Source organism: Ascaphus truei, chromosome 16 (assembly GCF_040206685.1).
Source record: "Ascaphus truei isolate aAscTru1 chromosome 16, aAscTru1.hap1, whole genome shotgun sequence".
NCBI classification, from domain to species: Eukaryota; Metazoa; Chordata; class Amphibia; order Anura; family Ascaphidae; genus Ascaphus; species Ascaphus truei.
The window spans coordinates 42,190,491-42,209,739 of NC_134498.1; the positions used below are offsets into that span (position 1 = coordinate 42,190,491).

Consider the following 19,249-nt stretch of genomic DNA (forward strand, 5'->3'; position numbering starts at 1 on the left):
GAGGACTGGAGTTGAGCACCCCTGCCCTAGAATGAGTGAGGTTTCTTAAGAATATTTTTTTTAAATGATGGGTTATTTTATGCATGTGGCATGAGATGATGCAGGGGGAATAGCGGCCAAATATTTGTGTTTTCTGAACACATCCTCTGCTAAGCAGGTATACGGTGCAAAGGGCACCTTTTTGTGCTCATAGTAGCCATGGGGGAATGAGGACGTGAACCTCCCAGCCATGCACAGATGGGAAAGGGGATTGATTCCTTGCTTTTTGGTCCTTTGCCAGGCGCTGAGAGATGGGAACAAGCTGGCACAGATGGAAGAGGCACCACTATTTCCTGGGGAATCTATCAAGGCGATGGGTGAGAGGGAACCTCCTTCCATAATTAGAAATGGCATGCACCAAAAAACGGACTTATTGCTTGTTGTGTCCCATAAAAGTCTGTGTGTTCTCTGCTGTAAAATATTGCCAGACGTTTATTTATTTTATTTATTTATAAAATGTGTTACCAGGAAGTAATACATTGAGAGTTACCTCTTGTTTTCAAGTACAGTATGTCCTGGGCATAGAGTTACAATGACAAATAGTACCCTTCCCCCCACCACACACACCCTCCCCCCCCCCCCCCACACACACACACCATTCTCCCCCCCCCTCCACCACCACACACACCCTTCTTCCCCCCCCCCACCACACACACACACCCTTCTTCCCCCCCCCCACCACACACACCCTTCTTCCCCCCACCACACACACCCTTCTCCACCACACACACACACACACACACACACACACACACCATTCTCCCCCCCCCCCCACCACCACACACACCATTCTCCCCCCCCCCCCCACCACCACACACACCCTTCTCCCCCCCCCCCACCACCACACACACCCTTCTTTCCCCCCCCCACCACACACACCCTTCTTCCCCCCCCCACCACACACACCCTTCTTCCCCCCCACCACACACACCCTTCTTCCCCCCACCACACACACCCTTCTTCCCCCCCCACCACACACACCCTTCTTCCCCCCCACCACACACACCCTTCTTCCCCCCCCACCACACACACCCTTCTTCCCCCCCACCACACACACCCTTCTTCCCCCCACCACACACACCCTTCTTCCCCCCCACCACACACACCCTTCTTCCCCCCCACCACACACACCCTTCTTCCCCCCCACCACACACCCTTCTCCCCCCCCACACGCACACCCTTCTCCCCCCCCACACGCACACCCTTCTCCCCCCCCCCCCCGCACACCCTTCTCCCCCCCCCACACGCACACCCTTCTCCCCCCCACACACACACACACCCTTCTCCCCCCCCCTCACACACCCTTCTCCCCCCCCACACACACACACCCTTCTCCCCCCCACACACACACACACACCCTTCTCTCCCCCAGACTCTTAATTACTCATTGTTTTTCTAATTCATGTATCATTATGGTTCAGAAGACATGGAATTGGTTAATATAAACACTATTGGATATTTAAGAAAAGATTCGGTTTGATTCGAGGTTATCATGGAAAAACGATGGAATTTCCGTAATCATTGGGTTCACAAACGTTTTCTCACCACTGTGTGTGTGTGTGTGTGTGTGTGTGTGTGTGTGTGTGTGTGTGTGTGTGTGTGTGTGTGTGTGTGTGTATATATGTATACTCTCGCACACTTAGGCCTTGGACATGGTAAAAAAAGACTGTGCTGAGCCGCGCTGAGCCAGCACACTTGCCTCCTGCGTCTCGTATGTGTATGGCTTTAGCAGGCGCGTGCGGAGGCGTGCTGAATTGCAGCCGACATATTAATTTACGTTTTCGCGCTTACAGGAGCGGGGGTCCGGTCACATGACCGCAAACAGCCAATGGGAACGAGGGACTAGCCCCGCCTCCCAAGCGCGCTCGCTGCCTCGCCTGACAGGACGCAAAAAAGCTCCTGCTTGAGCAGGCGAGGCTGAGCAGGAGCGCGGCCCGAGGCACCATGCCCGCGGCCTTACACTCTCACTTGGGAGGCCTTCATACAGGAGTGGGTCGGCCAGGGCTGAAGATGATGCACACACACACACACTGACTTTGTATTTCCACAGCCAAGGATGTGATGTATATCTGTCCATTTTGGGGAGCAGTCAGTGGAACGCTAACGGTGACGGACTTCAAAATGTTCTTCAAAAACGTGGAAAGGGTGCGTGTAAATCTTGTAATATGTTACTCGTACTTTTGAAATCTAAAATACTGTGACTTGAAAAACATTCTAATGAGATCGCGTCGCGTCACTCCTGGGAAGTAAGGTCAGAAACAACGGAAGCGTCCTTGTATCTTATTGAGGTTACACTTGCAAACCGAACTAGAACGCAAAATAAATAAACTCTTAAGAATGGAGTCGTTTGGGACTAATTCATTCCTGTTTTTTAATTCGTTCTATTTTACCTTTTGACATTAATTGAGATTTGGTGCAGTACGGCAAACGATCTAGCCAATTTTTGTCACTTGTCTCCATTCTAATGAATATGACATTATTAGTGTGCCTATACCGTGACACACACTTGTTTTTTATTTTTGCAAACCTCCAGGACCCTCCGTTTATCTTGGATGTCCCCCTGGGAGTGATAAGCAGAGTGGAGAAAATTGGAGTGCAGAGCCACGGGAATAATTCTTGCGGGATAGAGATCGTGTGCAAGGTAAGGTTGGGCTGCAATTCCCTTCTTCCAACCAGACTAATACACGTGGTTGTAAAGGAGTATCGTTTTTAGTACAGTATACACTGCTGTATGTCAGGGCTCAAAGGCCACCAACAGGTCACGTTTCCAGGATATCCCTGCTTCAGCACAGCCTGCTCTATCGACTGAGCCACCGGTGCTGAAGAGCTGCCACTGATTGAGCCACCTGCGCTGAAGCAGGGATATCTTAAAAAAACCTGACCTGTTGGTGGCCCTTGAGGGCTGGAGTTGGCCACGTATGCTGTATGTAATTACATACATATCGTTGGATAAATGTCCCGCGACATTCTGTGTTTCTGTTAGACATATTTCCAATATCGCCTTTTTTTCGTAGTTCTTTCCTTCAGGGTCGTTTTTCAATATAGTAAGTTCGTATATGAAATACTGTCCAGTACCACTTTCCACGCTGAGTTTGCTCATCTTTCTTTTTGGATGGGTTTATGAATACTTGCCAAATTGATTTTAGACATGATCCTTGGTTCTGTGTAGGTTTGTTAGCGGCGGGTGTTGCGTGCATGACCTTCTGTTGTGGCCGCCATTTTGTCTTGTATATTTCCGATCCCTGCCTCACGATGGCCTTTGGTCCCGTGCGGTTTTGGTATGAAAAATATATATGTTTATGTAGGATATGTAATGAGCACATTTCTAAGTAAACACACACTTTGCAAAGCCCCAAAATATGTTCTTTGAAAGATAATTCCCACGTCTATGAACTTTTATTAAAATCAGATGAGGGATAAAAATGTGCAATTGCATTGCCTTCTGGGAGAAACGTGAAACGATAAACGATGGAGCAAGTGACATCATATTGGTTTAGGGGATCGGCGTTTAACACGTCCTCTTTGTTTTTCCCCGTGACAGGACATGCGGAACCTGCGGCTGGCTTACAAACTGGAAGAACAGAGCAAGTTGGAAATATTTGAAAATCTGATAAAACACGCGTTTCCTCTTTCTAATGGTCTGGTAAGTGCACTAAGATGCGGGGCTTGGGAATTGTATGTCTGCATGTGAAGTCGGGTTCAGGGATTCAGCTGTCTTTACTTTGTCTCCTTTGTAATCATTGAATTACGTTGTGTGTGTGTGTGTGTGTGTGTGTGTGTGTGTGTGTGTGTGTGTGTGTGTATATATATATATATATATATATATATATATATACACACACATATATACATATATGTATGTTACCAACAGGCCTGCTTTTCAGGATATCCCTGCTTCAGCACAGGTGGCTCAGTAAAAGACTGAGCCACTGATTGAGCCTCCTGTGCCGTATTCGACTGAACTGTTTTGAGCCATCTTTGCTGAAGCAAGGATATCCTTCAAACCTGGCCTGTTGGTGGCCCTTGAGGACGGGCATTGGCCGCCCCTGCATTACACATTAGTGAATAGAAAATCCGAATACCGAGAGCTGCTTTCTCGTGCAGTTCTTCGTTTAACCAAATGATTATTTTCTCTACAACCAAGCTAGGTTACAAAAAAAATGAACCCGAACGGGCATTTTCTAACCCTTTCACTGCCAACGCGCACAGACATTCATTGCATTATTTTCCCTTGTGGCTGTGATGTCATTTAAGGTCGGTTCTCTCAAGCTCCCGCCCCTGCCTCGCGCCCCCTGTATGGAGATGTGTGCGGTGTACTGAGGGCTTTATGTTTTTTAAAGCAGATGTGTAATTTGTGTTTTTGTTGTTGTTTTTAAGCCACTGTTTGCGTTTAGTTACAATGAGAAGTTCCCTGTGAACGGCTGGAAGGTTTATGATCCCGCAGCAGAATACAAGAGACAGGTAAGATCGTGTACATCGCACGTGTACATGATGTATTTGTATGTGTTATGTACACATTCATAAATAGGACTAAAGAGATATTTAAGGTTTTTATTTCAACATGTTCTCTTCCAAACGTGTACATTTGTACTGCAATCTGCTTTTCTGTTTTAAACATTTTATTGCTAAAGATGATGTGGCAGAGAAGATAATCGGGGGAATTCTAGGTGGCAAGTATAATAATCACATTTTTCTCATAGCGCCAACGCACAATTTTGCACGCACAGTGAGCTCTTGGCCCATACAACTGACACTCTAATTTTGGGTACGACAAAAGACAGAGAGGCCCAAAGCTACATCCAATATGACAAAAATACACAGAGAATATATAGGTATTTCACTGTGTGTTCACTCTAATTTGGGGGCCTGAGGCACAGAGAGATAAGAAGGTGACTTGCCCAAGGCCACCAGGATTTGAGCCGGGCTCCTTTGCTTCTGTTTTCAGAGTCAGTGCGATGACTCACCGAGGCTCTCTTTCAGTACGCAGGATGCACCTCCCATATGAAGGAGACTGTGTGTGTTTAAATTGATATATACTGTATTTAGCGTTGGAGAACTTTGAAATGTCAATGGTTTCTATGTCTCTCCCCGTGTTACTTTGTTATGCAAATACAAACCCCACGTGTGAGCGCATTCACATGTCTGACAGGTCTGCAACCCTGTCCTTCCCCATTATCTCTTAGCATACAGTGCTTCCACTGCAGCCAGGGATTCTGGGTAATGACATGCAAATGAGCACTCGCCGTGCGTCACTTTGCTTCTTGTGCATTTCAACATGGAGCCCTCACACTGAAGAGACCCAAAAGGTCAAAAAAAGCTGTCTGTGAGTAGGTTTCCTGGCTCTGCACTTCTTTAACCCAGGCTGTGCTGAAAAGCTGTGGAATGTGGCAGGCATAAGCTTATAGGGGTTCCATGTTAAAAATGGATTTGAAGCAAAAGGTGACACTGTGGGCTCATTTGAGATGAGGTGGAAGGGCAGGATTGCAGACCGGTCTGAGACGTGGGAATGGGCTCACAACGTGGTATTTGTGTTTGCTGTGCGGTGGAGGGTTTTTGTCCCTTTTTTTTTTTTGACCCCACCATATCTTGTTTTGCCTGGTTAATTTGTTACAAATTGGAATATTAACACGTACATCATAGAAGTCTTATTCATTTGCATTATTTCTGCTGCTGCTAGATATTTTATCCCTCTTGCTGTATTTGTGACGTCAGATCTTCTATTCTGTGCAACGCAGTGTGTTTCCTTAATGTATGTGACATAATGAAGGGAGACGCATTGAACACACTGGGCATTACAATCATATTAACCATTGCAGCGCTAGTGGAAAATAACAATCTTACTTGATAATAAAGTACCTCCTAATAATGACACCTGAGCGTACAGTTGATGGCACATTTGTGAAGGTTTTAAAGCAGCAAAACGTCAAATGCTGTTTTTAATTTTTTCATCCGTTCAGTAGTATTAGATATAGTACAATCTGCATTTTTTTTTAACTCCTAATATCATTTTTTATGATTTTTAATGTACGGATCATCCTTTGATTGCTATAGCAACCATTTAGAAAGTTCATATCCACTTCCTCTTTTGAAACGGGCTCTGACACACACACTTTTTTGAGCTCCTCCCTTTGGCAACAAAGCATCACAAACAGATCTGTTGCTGTGTTCCAAACAGCAGACTGTCTATTACTCTGAAAGCTGCAGCAATCATGTGTTATACATAGTAATAGAACGTTACATATCAGCTGCAGCATGTCACTGACTGCAGCATAAAGTAAGAAGGCGGCCATTTCGTTAGGCACACAATCAGGATTTTTACAGTTTTCTAACTGGAGCACCAAACGATTGCCAGCTTAGGTAAGAATGTAGAATTACACACTGTCACATATACAAATATTAATTAATAAAAAAAGAGGGTGTGTAGTATTGCTGGTTTAAAGCAGCAGTCCAAGCTGCCGTGTTTTTAAAAAAAAAATTTAAATATATTTTTTCCCCTTTTAATATGTGCATCAATACAATCCACACAATGAGTAATTAGCTAAGTTGACGAGCGATCCATTCTCCTGGGATCGATTTGGCTCCGGGGCTCACTAAATGGCCGTCAGTGCAGCAGAAGAGGACCAAAGATGAAAAGTTCTGTGGGGAAGATCATGTGACCAGGCAGTCACTAGATACAATTGGTGCACTGCTAGAGAGAGGGTGGGGCTCAAAAAGGGGTGTGCCAGAGCCTGTTTCAGAAGAGGAAGGGGATGTGACTTTGTAAATGGTTGCTATAGAAACAAAAAATGCTGTTACATTATAATACATTAAAATGTAATTTAGAGTTGTTTTTAAAAACAAAAAAAAAGCTACAAGTATTTTCTCATAGTACAGAACTGATTTATTAAAAAACGCACGTAGGATATTGCTTGGTCTGCATGTATAAGTAGTCCTTTTTGACATTGTCTACTCTATATCCTTTAAAACCATGCACAGAGAACCTATGTGTCGGGTATATTTTAAATACAGTTACTGGGATTTAAAACCGCTTGCTTGTGTTTAGGGTTTGGTTTCACACATGTTTTTGTTTTTTTTGCATAAAGGGTTTGCCCAACGAAAGCTGGAAAATAACGAAGCTGAACAGCACCTTTGAGCTGTGCGACACGTACCCGTCTGTCTTCGTTGTACCAACTAGCGTGAAAGATGATGATCTTGCCAGGAGCGCAGCTTTCCGAGCGAAGGGACGCGTGCCGGTGAGCTGTGACCCAGACCTCCTCACTTTCTCATGTTGCTTTCATGCTTTTAAAGGTTTTGCTGGGTTGCGATATCCATTCGACGGCCTGTACCCCAGCTGGGTGAACGCAGCTCACGCTGTACGGTATTTCCCGGGTTTAATAACCACAATTCTAACGGCAAACCTTTTCAAAGACGTGATTTTGGGCCGGGGTACGTTGGTCATTTACTATCTGAAGCAGTAAATGGATCTAAATCAGGTGTGGCCAACTCCAGTTCTCGAGGGCCACCAATAGGGCAGGTTTTCAGGATATCCCAGCTCGGCACAGGTGGCTCAGTCGAAGACTGAACCACTGATTCAGCCATCTGTGCTGAAGCTGGGATTAATTGAGCCACCTGGGCTGAAGCAGGGACTGATTGAGCCACCTGGGCTGCAGCTGGGATATCCTGAAAACCTGACCTGTTCGTGGTCCTTGAGGACTGGTGTTGGCCTCTCCTGGTCTAAATGAACCTATTAAGCCTTCACGCTTGCAACGTGGTGAAATCATGGTGAGGGAGTTCATGTGTGGTTATAATACACAACTACGCCAATACATTTTTGTCTAGTGATGCTACTTCTGGGGAAAGTATCACGGGGAATATCACATTGTCGCTGCGAGAGTAACATTTAGTATCAATTTACAACAAACACAATATTTTTATGGTATTGTCGATACATTCATTGGCGTGAAATGTACCAAGGTCAGCGCCCGGGAATTATACCTTTTCTGGTTCCTAGTAATTGAACTGAACTAGCTTGTTGAAAGCAAATAGATCCCTACCCCGGAGTCCCTCCTATTCTGCTAATTTCACACAGAGGTGTGTGTTGTCACTTTTTTTTTTTTTTTTTTTTTTAACAACCCACCATAACTTATATATAATGTGTGGTTAAAACCTATTCCAGCTTCACATTGCAAAGCCAGGATAACCTCACACTGATGAGATCCAAAAGGTCGAAAAGTAGGGTTACTGGCTTTGCACTTCTGTAACCCAGGCAGTGCTGAAAAGCTGTGTAATGCGGCAGGCATAAGCTTATAGGGGTCCACGTTAAAATGGACAAGAAGCAGAGTGACTCACTGTGTGCTCATTTGTATGTCATTTCCCAGAATCCCTGGCTGCAGTGGAAGCACTATATGCTAAGAGATAATGGGGAAGGGCAGGGTTGCAGACCTGTCTGAGACATGTGAATGTGCTCACAAGTTATTTTTATTTGATATATATATTTATAGCTGTCGGTTTAAACCGAGCCACGCAGATGCAATAAATCCGTGGCCGTTTGGGATTTCTTTATATACACAATGTAGACAGTTAAGGACAACGCAAGAGATCCTGCACCAGTTCTTATACCACGACACGATGAGGGGGACCTGACATGCAGCTTGTAATGGGGGATGAGGAGTGCTAACTGTGATGGAATGAGCGGTTGATTGTGCGAGTGAGCGTGTGATGCAGTATCTGCGTTGGGCGCAGGAATGAGCGGGCTGATTGTGTGAGTGAGCGTGTGATGCAGTATCTGCGTTGGGCGCAGGAATGAGCGGGCTGATTGTGTGAGTGAGCGTGTGATGCAGTATCTGTGTTGGGCACAGGAATGAGCGAGCTGATTGTGCGAGTGAGCGTGTGATCAGTATCTGCGTTGGGCGCAGGAATGAGCGGGCTGATTGTGTGAGTGAGCGTGTGAAGCAGTATCTGCGTTGGGCACAGGAATGAGCGGGCTGATTGTGTGAGTGAGCGTGTGAAGCAGTATCTGCGTTGGGCACAGGAATGAGCAGGCTGATTGTGTGAGTGAGCGTGTGAAGCAGTATCTGCGTTGGGCACAGGAATGAGCGGGCTGATTGTATGAGTGAGCGTGTGATGCAGTATCTGCGTTGGGCACAGGAATGAGCGGGCTGATTGTGTGAGTGAGCGTCTGATGCAGTATCTGCGTTGGGCACAGGAATGAGCGGGCTGCTTGTGTGAGTGAGCGTGTGAAGCAGTATCTGCGTTGGGCACAGGAATGAGCGTCGCTGCTGTTTCCTGCTTCCCTGCTAGGCTTTGTCATGGATTCACCCCGAAAGCCAGGCCACCATCACCCGCTGCAGCCAGCCACTGGTTGGTCCGAATGACAAGCGTTGCAAAGAAGATGAGAAGTTCTTGCAGACTATAATGGACGCCAACGCTCAGTCGCACAAACTCATCATCTTTGACGCCAGACAAAACAGCGTTGCCGACACCAACAAGGTAATTGTGGAAAAACAGCAACGTGTTCTTGTAGGCTCTGCTGGTCCTGCTCTGCGCTGAAATATTGGCTTCTGTAACGCGCGGTACATCCGATTTTTGCAGGCACGGGTCACTGCTCCGTAGAGCAAGGGTGAGCAACTCCAGTTCTCAAGGGCCACCAACAGGTCAGGCTCTCTGGATATCCCTGCTTCAGCACAGGGGCTCAGTCTTCGTTGGTGGCCCTTGAGTAATGGAGTTGCCCACCAGTTCCATAGAGCTTACAATCTGTTTTTTGTGCCTGAGGCACAGGGAGATAGTGACGCCCCAGGTCACAGGGAGCCGACACCGGGATGTGAACCGGGCTCCCCTGCTCGGTGCCACTGAGCTGCTCCCCCAGAATTGTTTTGCCTTTTAATTTGCAGCGTTGGATTTCGGCGGTGAGGCCGCTCTCTTGTACGGCGGTGAGGCCGCTCTCTTGTACGGCGGTGAGGCCGCTCTCTTGTACGGCGGTGAGGCCGCTCTCTTGTACGGCGGTGAGGCCGCTCTCTTGTACGGCGGTGAGGCCGGTCTCTTGTACGGCGGTGAGGCCGCTCTCTTGTACGGCGGTGAGGCCGGTCTCTTGTACGGCGGTGAGGCCGCTCTCTTGTACGGCGGTGAGGCCTCTCTCTTGTACGGCGGTGAGGCCGGTCTCTTGTACGGCGGTGAGGCCGGTCTCTTGTACGGCGGTGAGGCCGGTCTCTTTTGTACGGCGGTGAGGCCGCTCTCTTGTGCGGCGGTGAGGCCGCTCTCTTGTGCGGCGGTGAGGCCGCTCTCTTGTACGGCGGTGAGGCCGCTCTCTTGTACGGCGGTGAGGCCGGTCTCTTGTACGGCGGTGAGGCCGGTCTCTTGTACGGCGGTGAGGCCGGTCTCTTTTGTACGGCGGTGAGGCCGCTCTCTTGTGCGGCGGTGAGGCCGCTCTCTTGTGCGGCGGTGAGGCCGCTCTCTTGTACGGCGGTGAGGCCGCTCTCTTGTACGGCGGTGAGGCCGCTCTCTTGTGCGGCGGTGAGGCCGCTCTCTTGTGCGGTGGTGAGGCGGCTCTCTTGTTCGGCGGCGAGGCGGCTCTCTTGTACGGCTGCGAGGCCGCTCTCTTGTACGGCTGCGAGGGGCCGCTCTCTTGTACGGCTGCGAGGCGGCTCTCTTGTACGGCTGCGAGGGGCGGCTCTCTTGTACGGCTGCGAGGGGCGGCTCTCTTGTACGGCTGCGAGGGGCGGCTCTCTTGTACGGCGGCGAGGCCGCTCTCTTGTACGGCGGCGAGGCCGCTCTCTTGTACGGCTGCGAGGGGCGGCTCTCTTGTACGGCTGCGAGGGGCCGCTCTCTTGTACGGCGGCGAGGCCGCTCTCTTGTACGGCTGCGAGGGGCGGCTCTCTTGTACGGCTGCGAGGGGCGGCTCTCTTGTACGGCTGCGAGGGGCGGCTCTCTTGTACGGCTGCGAGGGGCGGCTCTCTTGTACGGCTGCGAGGGGCGGCTCTCTTGTACGGCTGCGAGGGGCGGCTCTCTTGTACGGCTGCGAGGGGCGGCTCTCTTGTACGGCTGCGAGGGGCCGCTCTCTTGTACGGCTGCGAGGGGCGGCTCTCTTGTACGGCTGCGAGGGGCGGCTCTCTTGTACGGCTGCGAGGGGCGGCTCTCTTGTACGGCTGCGAGGCCGCTCTCTTGTACGGCTGCGAGGGGCGGCTCTCTTGTACGGCTGCGAGGGGCGGCTCTCTTGTACGGCTGCGAGGGGCGGCTCTCTTGTACGGCTGCGAGGGGCGGCTCTCTTGTACGGCTGCGAGGGGCCGCTCTCTTGTACGGCTGCGAGGGGCGGCTCTCTTGTACGGCTGCGAGGGGCCGCTCTCTTGTACGGCTGCGAGGGGCGGCTCTCTTGTACGGCTGCGAGGCCGCTCTCTTGTACGGCTGCGAGGGGCCGCTCTCTTGTACGGCTGCGAGGGGCGGCTCTCTTGTACGGCTGCGAGGCCGCTCTCTTGTACGGCTGCGAGGGGCGGCTCTCTTGTACGGCTGCGAGGGGCGGCTCTCTTGTACGGCTGCGAGGGGCGGCTCTCTTGTACGGCTGCGAGGGGCCGCTCTCTTGTACGGCGGCGAGGCCGCTCTCTTGTACGGCGGCGAGGCCGCTCTCTTGTACGGCTGCGAGGGGCGGCTCTCTTGTACGGCTGCGAGGGGCCGCTCTCTTGTACGGCGGCGAGGCCGCTCTCTTGTACGGCTGCGAGGGGCGGCTCTCTTGTACGGCTGCGAGGCCGCTCTCTTGTACGGCTGCGAGGGACCGCTCTCTTGTACGGCTGCGAGGGACCGCTCTCTTGTACGGCTGCGAGGGGCCGCTCTCTTGTACGGCGGCGAGGCCGCTCTCTTGTACGGCGGCGAGGCCGCTCTCTTGTACGGCGGCGAGGCGGCTCTCTTGTACGGCGGCGAGGCGGCTCTCTTGTACGGCGGCGAGGCAGCTCTCTTGTACGGCTGCGAGGGGCGGCTCTCTTGTACGGCTGCGAGGGGCCGCTCTCTTGTACGGCGACGAGGCCGCTCTCTTGTACGGCGGCGAGGCCGCTCTCTTGTACGGCGGCGAGGCGGCTCTCTTGTACGGCGGCGAGGCGGCTCTCTTGTACGGCTGCGAGGGGCCGCTCTCTTGTACGGCGGCGAGGCCGCTCTCTTGTACAGCTGCTCAGATTGCAGTATCAGGAGAGAATGTGTGATGCATTCCTTTGGAAACCTTACTGTCTGCATAGCTTAAGTAATTTAAACAATGCACACTAAAGATTAAACTGGCCCCAGAGCAAAACCCATAAACATGTATTCAGGACACAGGGAAAGTCGCAGGTTTTCACTTAGGATTTCTCTGCAGAGAAACAGTTTGAGATCATTTTTAGTTGCTTTTCACGGTAGAAATATTAGCGTTGTCCATCTTCTCTGCATCCGCACCAGGCTTTTATCATGGAATGGAACAAGCGCGGTAAAATAGCGGCTCAGTGAGTAAAGACACAGGCTGTAAACTGTGGCACTGAGGTTAAAGCAGGGGAGCCTGGTCCTATTCCCGGTGTCAGCTCCGTGTGACCTTGGGCACGTCACTTTATCTCCCTGTGCCTCAGGCACCCAAAACATAGGTTGTAAGCTCATGTGGGCAGGGACTGTGTCTGTAACAATCCCATGAGCTGCGTGCCGCGCGCTCTACAGTAATTGTCACGCGCTTTGCGTCCCATTGGGAGAAAAGCGCCATATGAAATTAAAATATCTATAAAAAAAAATATATAACATGATTGCACTTGTTGAATTGCAGGCGAAAGGTGGCGGGTACGAGAGTGAAAGTGCTTACCCCAACGCCGAGCTGGTCTTCTTGGAAATACACAACATACATGTTATGCGGGAATCCTTGCGCAAGCTGAAGGAAATCGTTTATCCATCAATAGACGAGGCGCGCTGGCTGACCAATGTCGACGGAACGCATTGGTTAGAATACATAAGGGTAAGAAATGGGGGATTCTTCAGACGGAGCTGCATAGTTCAGTTAACCCGTATATATAGGAGCAGGGGGTCTCAGTAACTTAACCATGTTAATTTCAGCTCCAGGGACCCCTTGCTTTCCGAGATACTTGCCTTCGTAGTGGGTGCCGGTACCTCTCTGCCATTTAAAGCTCCTAGTCACGTGGGCCAATTGGAAGCCGCCCTGTATGACGTCACGGCTTACTATTGGCCAGCGGGACAATTTATACGCCGCCATTTCGTTAGGCACACAAGTTCCCTGGCTGGAGAGATGCCGGCACCCACCACAGAGGTAAGTATCTCTGGAAGCAGAGGGGGACCGCAGAGCTGAAATTAACACAGTTCTGCTCCGGAGACCCCCTGCTTCAATCCTGTAATAAATAAAAACGCAATGCTACATGTTTTTGCTGCTTTAACTCTCTTTAATCTCAATGGGACTTGCTGAAGTGCAGCACCTTTTAGTAGATATGGGCCTAAGCATGCTGTGTGGTCCTTCAGAAAGTAACATGACAATGCATTGCAGAGCTCCAAGGCAGCAAATATACGTTAATCAAAGTATTAAAGCATTTACCTGTTCTAAGATGACTCAATGAGAGTGATCGGTTACCTCCGGTGAGATACCAGAAAAGCAGCACAGTTAAAACGTCTCTACAAATATTATTTATTTATTTATAAAATATTTTACCAGGCAGTAATACATTGGGAGTTACCTCTCGTTTTCAAGTATGTCCTGGGCACAGAGTTAAGACAAATAATACATGTTTACAAATACAGTTACATAATGAGCAGGGTATACATTATATACAAGACATTGCATGCACAGTTAAAGATAATTTGTATTATGGGCGTATGAAACAATTACAGACCACATTAAAATGTGAGACAGCCTTAGATTTGAAAGAACTTAGACTGGTGGTGGATGTAAGAGTCTCCGGTAGGTTGCTCCAGTTTTGGGGTGCACGGTAAGAGAAGGAGGAGCGGCCGGATACTTTGTTGAGCCTTGGGACCAGGAACAGTCTTTTGGAGTCTGATCTCAGGTGATAAGTGCTGCATGTGGTAGGGGTGAGGAGCTTGTTCAGGTAGCTGGGTAGCTTGCCCATAAAGAATTTGAAGGCAAGACAGGAAAGGTGAACTTTGCGCCTAGACTCGAGTGATGACCAATCTAGTTCTTTGAGCATTTCGCAGTGATGTGTGTTGTAGTTGCATTGGAGAACAAAACGACAAATTGAGTTGTAGAGGGTGTTAAGTTTGCTAAGGTGGGTTTGAGGTGCCGAGCCATATACTATGTCTCCATAGTCAATAATTGGCATTAGCATCTGCTGTGCGAAACGTTTTCTGACCAGGAGACTTGGGGAGGACTTGTTCCTGTAAAGTACCCCTAGTTTGGCATAGGTCTTGGTTGTCAGGGTATTAATGTGCATCCCGAATGTTAAGTGGGAGTCAAACCATATGCCCAGGTATTTAAAACTAGTAACAGGAGTTAGGGTGGTGTTAGTGTTGGTTGTAATCTGGAGCTCAGTCACTGGAAGCTTTAAAAATTTAGTCTTGGTCCCAAACACCATTGTTACAGTCTTGTCAGTGTTTAAAAACAGTTTGTTTTGGGAAATCCAGTTTTCAAGTCTGAAAAAGTCAGACTGAAGTATGTGTTGAAGGTCAGAGAGGCTATGGCTGTGTGCATATAGGATTGTGTCATCTGCATACATGTGTATTGAGGCTTCCTGACAAGCTGTGGGAAGATCATTGATGAACACTGAGAAGAGTAGGGGCCCCAAAACAGAGCCTTGCGGGACGCCACAGGTGATAGCCAAGGGGTTGGAGTTAGAGCCTGAGATGGACACATGTTGGGATCTACCTGATAGGTAGGACTGAAACCAGTTTAAAGCATGCTCCCCTATTCCAGAGCTCTGGAGTTTGTTGAGCAGGATAGTATGATCAACAGTATCAAAAGCCTTTGCAAAATCTAGGAATACTGCACCCGTGATTTGTCCCCGTTCCATTCCACACTGGATTTCATTGCAAACTTTTAGCAGGGTAGTTACGGTAGAGTGTTTGGGGCGAAAGCCAGATTGGAATTGGCTAGGGAAATTTGTCTTGTTATAGTAATCGCTTAATTGGGAGTGGACACATTTTTCCATGAATTTGGATAGGATTGGGAAAAGGGAGATTGGTCTGTAGTTTGAGACAGTGTTTTTGTCCCCACTTTTGAAGATTGGGACAACTCTGGCAGCTTTCCAGGTCTTAGGGATATGGCCAGCAGACAGGATAGAGTTGACTATGGAAGCAATTGGTTTGGCAATTGCTGGGGCACCAAGTCTTAGGAACCTAGATTGTAGTAAGTCAGGTCCACATTGGCTGCTTAGTTTTAATTTGAGAAGCGCTTGTGTAATCTCCTCTTCGGATACTGGGCCAAATTGAAAATTGTGGGCAATGTTGGGAGGGTGTGGGGCTATGTGGGTACTCCCAGGATGAGATTCAGGTTTGTGGTTTGGGTTGCGTTTTGCTAATAAGTTAGTAGCACACCCCACAAAGTAATCATTGAATGCATGTGCAATGTCGGTGGGGTTTGTCAGAGTAATATCGCCCTTAGTGATATTACTTGGCTGTTGGTGGTTAGAAGGCTGGAATATGTTGTTGATAACCTTCCAGAAGTTAGCTGTGTTTGATGTGTTCTGGAGGAGATTGTCAGAGTAATATTGTGCTTTTGCATGCCTTGTTTGCCTTGTGCACATGTTCCGCAGGCATCTGTAGTGATTAAGATCCTTGGTAGTGCCAGTTATTTTGTGGCTTTTCCACAAGGCATCCCTGAACTGGTAGAGTGCTATAAGGTCAGGTGTAACCCATGGAAGGTGGGCACCCCGTACCCTTATTCTGCTTAGTGGAGCATGGGTATCACAGCGTTTTAAGAACTCGGATTGGAAATAGTCGAGCGCAGAATCAGGGTCAGGAATTAAATCGATTGTGTGCCAAGGGCAGTTGGTAAGGTCATCCAGAAACTGTTGTGGTTAAAGTTTCGAAATGTTCTAGTGAGGAGAACTTTAGGGCTTGATTGGGGCGGTTTAATTTTCCTTACACAGTACACTATTGCATGGTCACTGAAAATATCAGGAAGGATGCCAGAGGATTGGATTCTGCTGGGATTTGAGGAGAGAATCCAGTCAAGCAGGGAATGGTTGTGCGATTTCAGGTTTGTTCGTGTGGGTTGGGAAATGAGTTGCGATAGGTTAAGCGACTTGATTTGTATCTGGATTTTGTGGTTTTTAGGGTCAAGCCAATTGAAGTTGAAATCCCCAAGAACTAGCAGCTCACTCTTCTCATTCAGAGAGGAAATGGAGCCAAGAAACTGGGTGATATCAGTCAGAGATTGTAGGGGGGCGGTAGATGCCAGCAATCAGGATGGGCTTAGAGAAGGGGAGGCAGATTCTGCCAACTAGGATTTCAAAAGAGGTTGGTCTTGGGGGGAAGTTTACCAGTGTAAATTGTAAGGTGTCTGCAATATAAAATAGCACCCCTCCATCTCTTTGACCTATCTCTCCTAAAAACGGAGTATCCCTGAATGGTAATATGTGCATCAGGGGTTTTAGGGGTTAGCCATGTTTCTGTAAGAACGATGGCTTTTGGTTTATGCATAAGGCACCATGCCCTTAGTTCATCCAGTTTGGGCAGCAGACTCCGGATATTTATATGGGCGAGAGATAGCCCTTTTTGTAATTTGAAGGGGGTATTCTCAGGGGTATGGGACGGAGTTGAAATGGGAGGGCCTGGGTTAGATTCAATATCACCTGCTAAAGAGAGTAATAGTATGAGTAGAAATTTGAGTAGTTGTTTGCAAGTTGTATATTTTTGCCATTTGAGTGTGCAGTGGTTGGTGTGCTGGTTTTCAGGGTTCTCCACCAACATTCAGTAGATAGTGCAAGGCTTTTGAGTAGTCCAGGGTGCATGGTGATGTTGGGCGTGGGCCAGGAGGGGGGAGTGTGTGTAGTGGATAGAGAGAATAACATTTCAATGAGGCCACGAGAAAGAACAAAGTTGAGGTAAAAAGTAGGTTCATTATGCCAGAGGTAGGTAATGCTGCATGGAGCTGTTGTGAACCAAGTGTGTATGCGTAGACTAAACAGCAGGGATCATAGTATTGTCAGAATAGCTCACAGTATACCGTTTGAAGAAAAGTAGAATTTAAGATTGACTGCTTTTCTGTTTCATGGAGCAATGGTTCCCTTCTAGCACCTCTTGGAATGGCTAAATGACCCCTCTGCATTGTTTCCTTGTAGATGCTCCTTGCTGGGTCAGTAAGGATTGCTGATAAGCTTGAATCGAGTAAGACCTCGGTGGTGGTACATTGCAGTGATGGCTGGGATCGCACCGCGCAGCTCACTTCGTTGGCCATGTTAATGTTGGACAGCTACTACAGAACCATCAAAGGGTTTGAGGTTCTGATAGAAAAGGAGTGGATAAGCTTTGGCCACCGGTTTGCAATGGTAAGTGTGGCGATTTAGCTCTCATTGAAGCTCAGAACCAAGGCAGCATGCGCCAACATGGAACCTTGTTGCAGGGCCGGATTAAGGCTTTCGAGGGGCATTTAAGAGGGGGGTCCCTCGTGGCATAGCCATCTATCACAAGAAACATCTTCCCATTGTAAAGTCCTCCCATAAACAACTCCACTCATGTTTACAGCAGGCATGTGGGTGTTTTTGTCTCTTTGGAAATCTTATTTCAAATATGGACTGTGAATAAAGGGGATCAACTAAATGTTTCCTCTCCCCTTAGCCTTCGCTGCTAGGAGGGGCCGACACTTTGCTTGTTCCTGGCACTGCTCAACACACAAACATTACACAGAAGAGAACGCCCATGTTTTAAATCACTACCTTTACAAATTAACTTCTGTTTTGATTTACTTGGAGGTGGCAAAAAAAGGCATCTGTCACTCAGATTCTAACCCCTTAAACGTGCCACGTTTTTTGTGATGCGGGGACTGCACCATTACCTGATCCCACTACCTACAGTAGAATACGAGCGTAGGGACACCCTAGGACAATTCACCTATGGGGTGATCCACAGTTTGCTTAAAAGTGAGACCGCCTCATAAAATGTGCACTTTTAACAAGTCAGGCACACATCCTTAAATATGAAATCTGTCAGATTTCTTTAATAGCCTGAAGTTTAACTCGCCAGCCCTTCAACGACACAGACAGTGTGGGAGGCATGAATGTTCTTGTGCATGGAAATGTTTCACATAAGGAGTGATGGCAAAGTATGGTACAAAAAGTCACCTCACTTCGTTAGAACAGAAATCCAATTCCTGCACCTCTCCTGATATCTCTTACCTGCGGAAGTTGGGTCCGACTTCTGGCGCCTGCCATGGGGGCACCGCCGCAGCAGCAAAGGAGACCCGTTGCCCCTGCTCTGCCCAACAACAAATGGAGCAGGTCAAGCAGGGGGGGAAGGGGTGGCATGAATAGGGGGGCCTGAATCCACCCTTGCCTTAGTTTATAATAATGAACATGTTGCGTATGTATGTGCATGTATTGATATGTTTATGTCCTGATAGAAGCTACTGAATGATCTCCAGGTTGGGCGTTCCAAGTAAGATGTCTTTCTGATCTTCTATACAGAGGGTCGGCCATGGATATGATAACCATGCAGATGCAGACAGGTCGCCAATTTTTCTTCAGTTCATTGACTGTGTGTGGCAAATGACAAACCAGGTAAAAGGATTGACACCACCATGATGCTTTAAGGACTGCCTGTGTGCCCTATACATTACATAATAAAGACTGCCTGTGTGCCCTATACATTACATAATCCACAAGTAGGTCTAAAAAGTAATGTTCTGTAGCAATAATTACACAAAGTTGAGCAGTTATTTTGGAAGCTAGAGACATTATAGGTTTAGCCCTTTCAAAATAATAAGCCATGTATTGGGATGTGAATGTCATCTTTAGGAGTTGATTCTGTCCATGTTTGGGGTTTTACGGCCATTTTCTTTTTCCGATTGCTTCTCAGAATTGGTACCCACAAATCTTATTACCTTATTACTAGGGGTGGAACCCGTGGTGAGAATGAAGGAAGTTTTTCAGACTTTCAAAATGATATAGAATATTTGTACCACCGTAAATTCATTTATTAAACCCATAATTTTAAGTGATTCCATATATTAATGCCATTAGATTAGTCTAGCCCTAAATCCGACTGCAACTTTAGAAACCCAAAGAGTAGTCCTATACTATATATTGGTATATATAGTAGTTCACAGTTCTTTCTGTCTTAA

At 48.1% G+C, this 19,249-nt stretch overlaps 1 protein-coding gene across 6 annotated transcripts in view; it reads left to right on the top strand.

Annotated features, from left to right (window-relative positions):
* The window catches only part of MTMR1 (myotubularin related protein 1), a 46,970-nt gene that overhangs the window by 13,617 nt on the left and 14,104 nt on the right, over positions 1–19,249 (top strand). For all 6 annotated transcript variants that reach the window (XM_075573293.1, XM_075573294.1, XM_075573297.1 and 3 more), the window contains 10 exons: positions 281–356; positions 2,090–2,184; positions 2,573–2,680; positions 3,581–3,682; positions 4,417–4,500; positions 7,122–7,271; positions 9,319–9,507; positions 12,782–12,967; positions 17,253–17,459; positions 18,594–18,686. In XM_075573293.1, the coding sequence (XP_075429408.1) occupies positions 281–356; positions 2,090–2,184; positions 2,573–2,680; positions 3,581–3,682; positions 4,417–4,500; positions 7,122–7,271; positions 9,319–9,507; positions 12,782–12,967; positions 17,253–17,459; positions 18,594–18,686 (1,290 nt within the window). The remainder of the gene's footprint in view (positions 1–280; positions 357–2,089; positions 2,185–2,572; positions 2,681–3,580; positions 3,683–4,416; positions 4,501–7,121; positions 7,272–9,318; positions 9,508–12,781; positions 12,968–17,252; positions 17,460–18,593; positions 18,687–19,249) is intronic.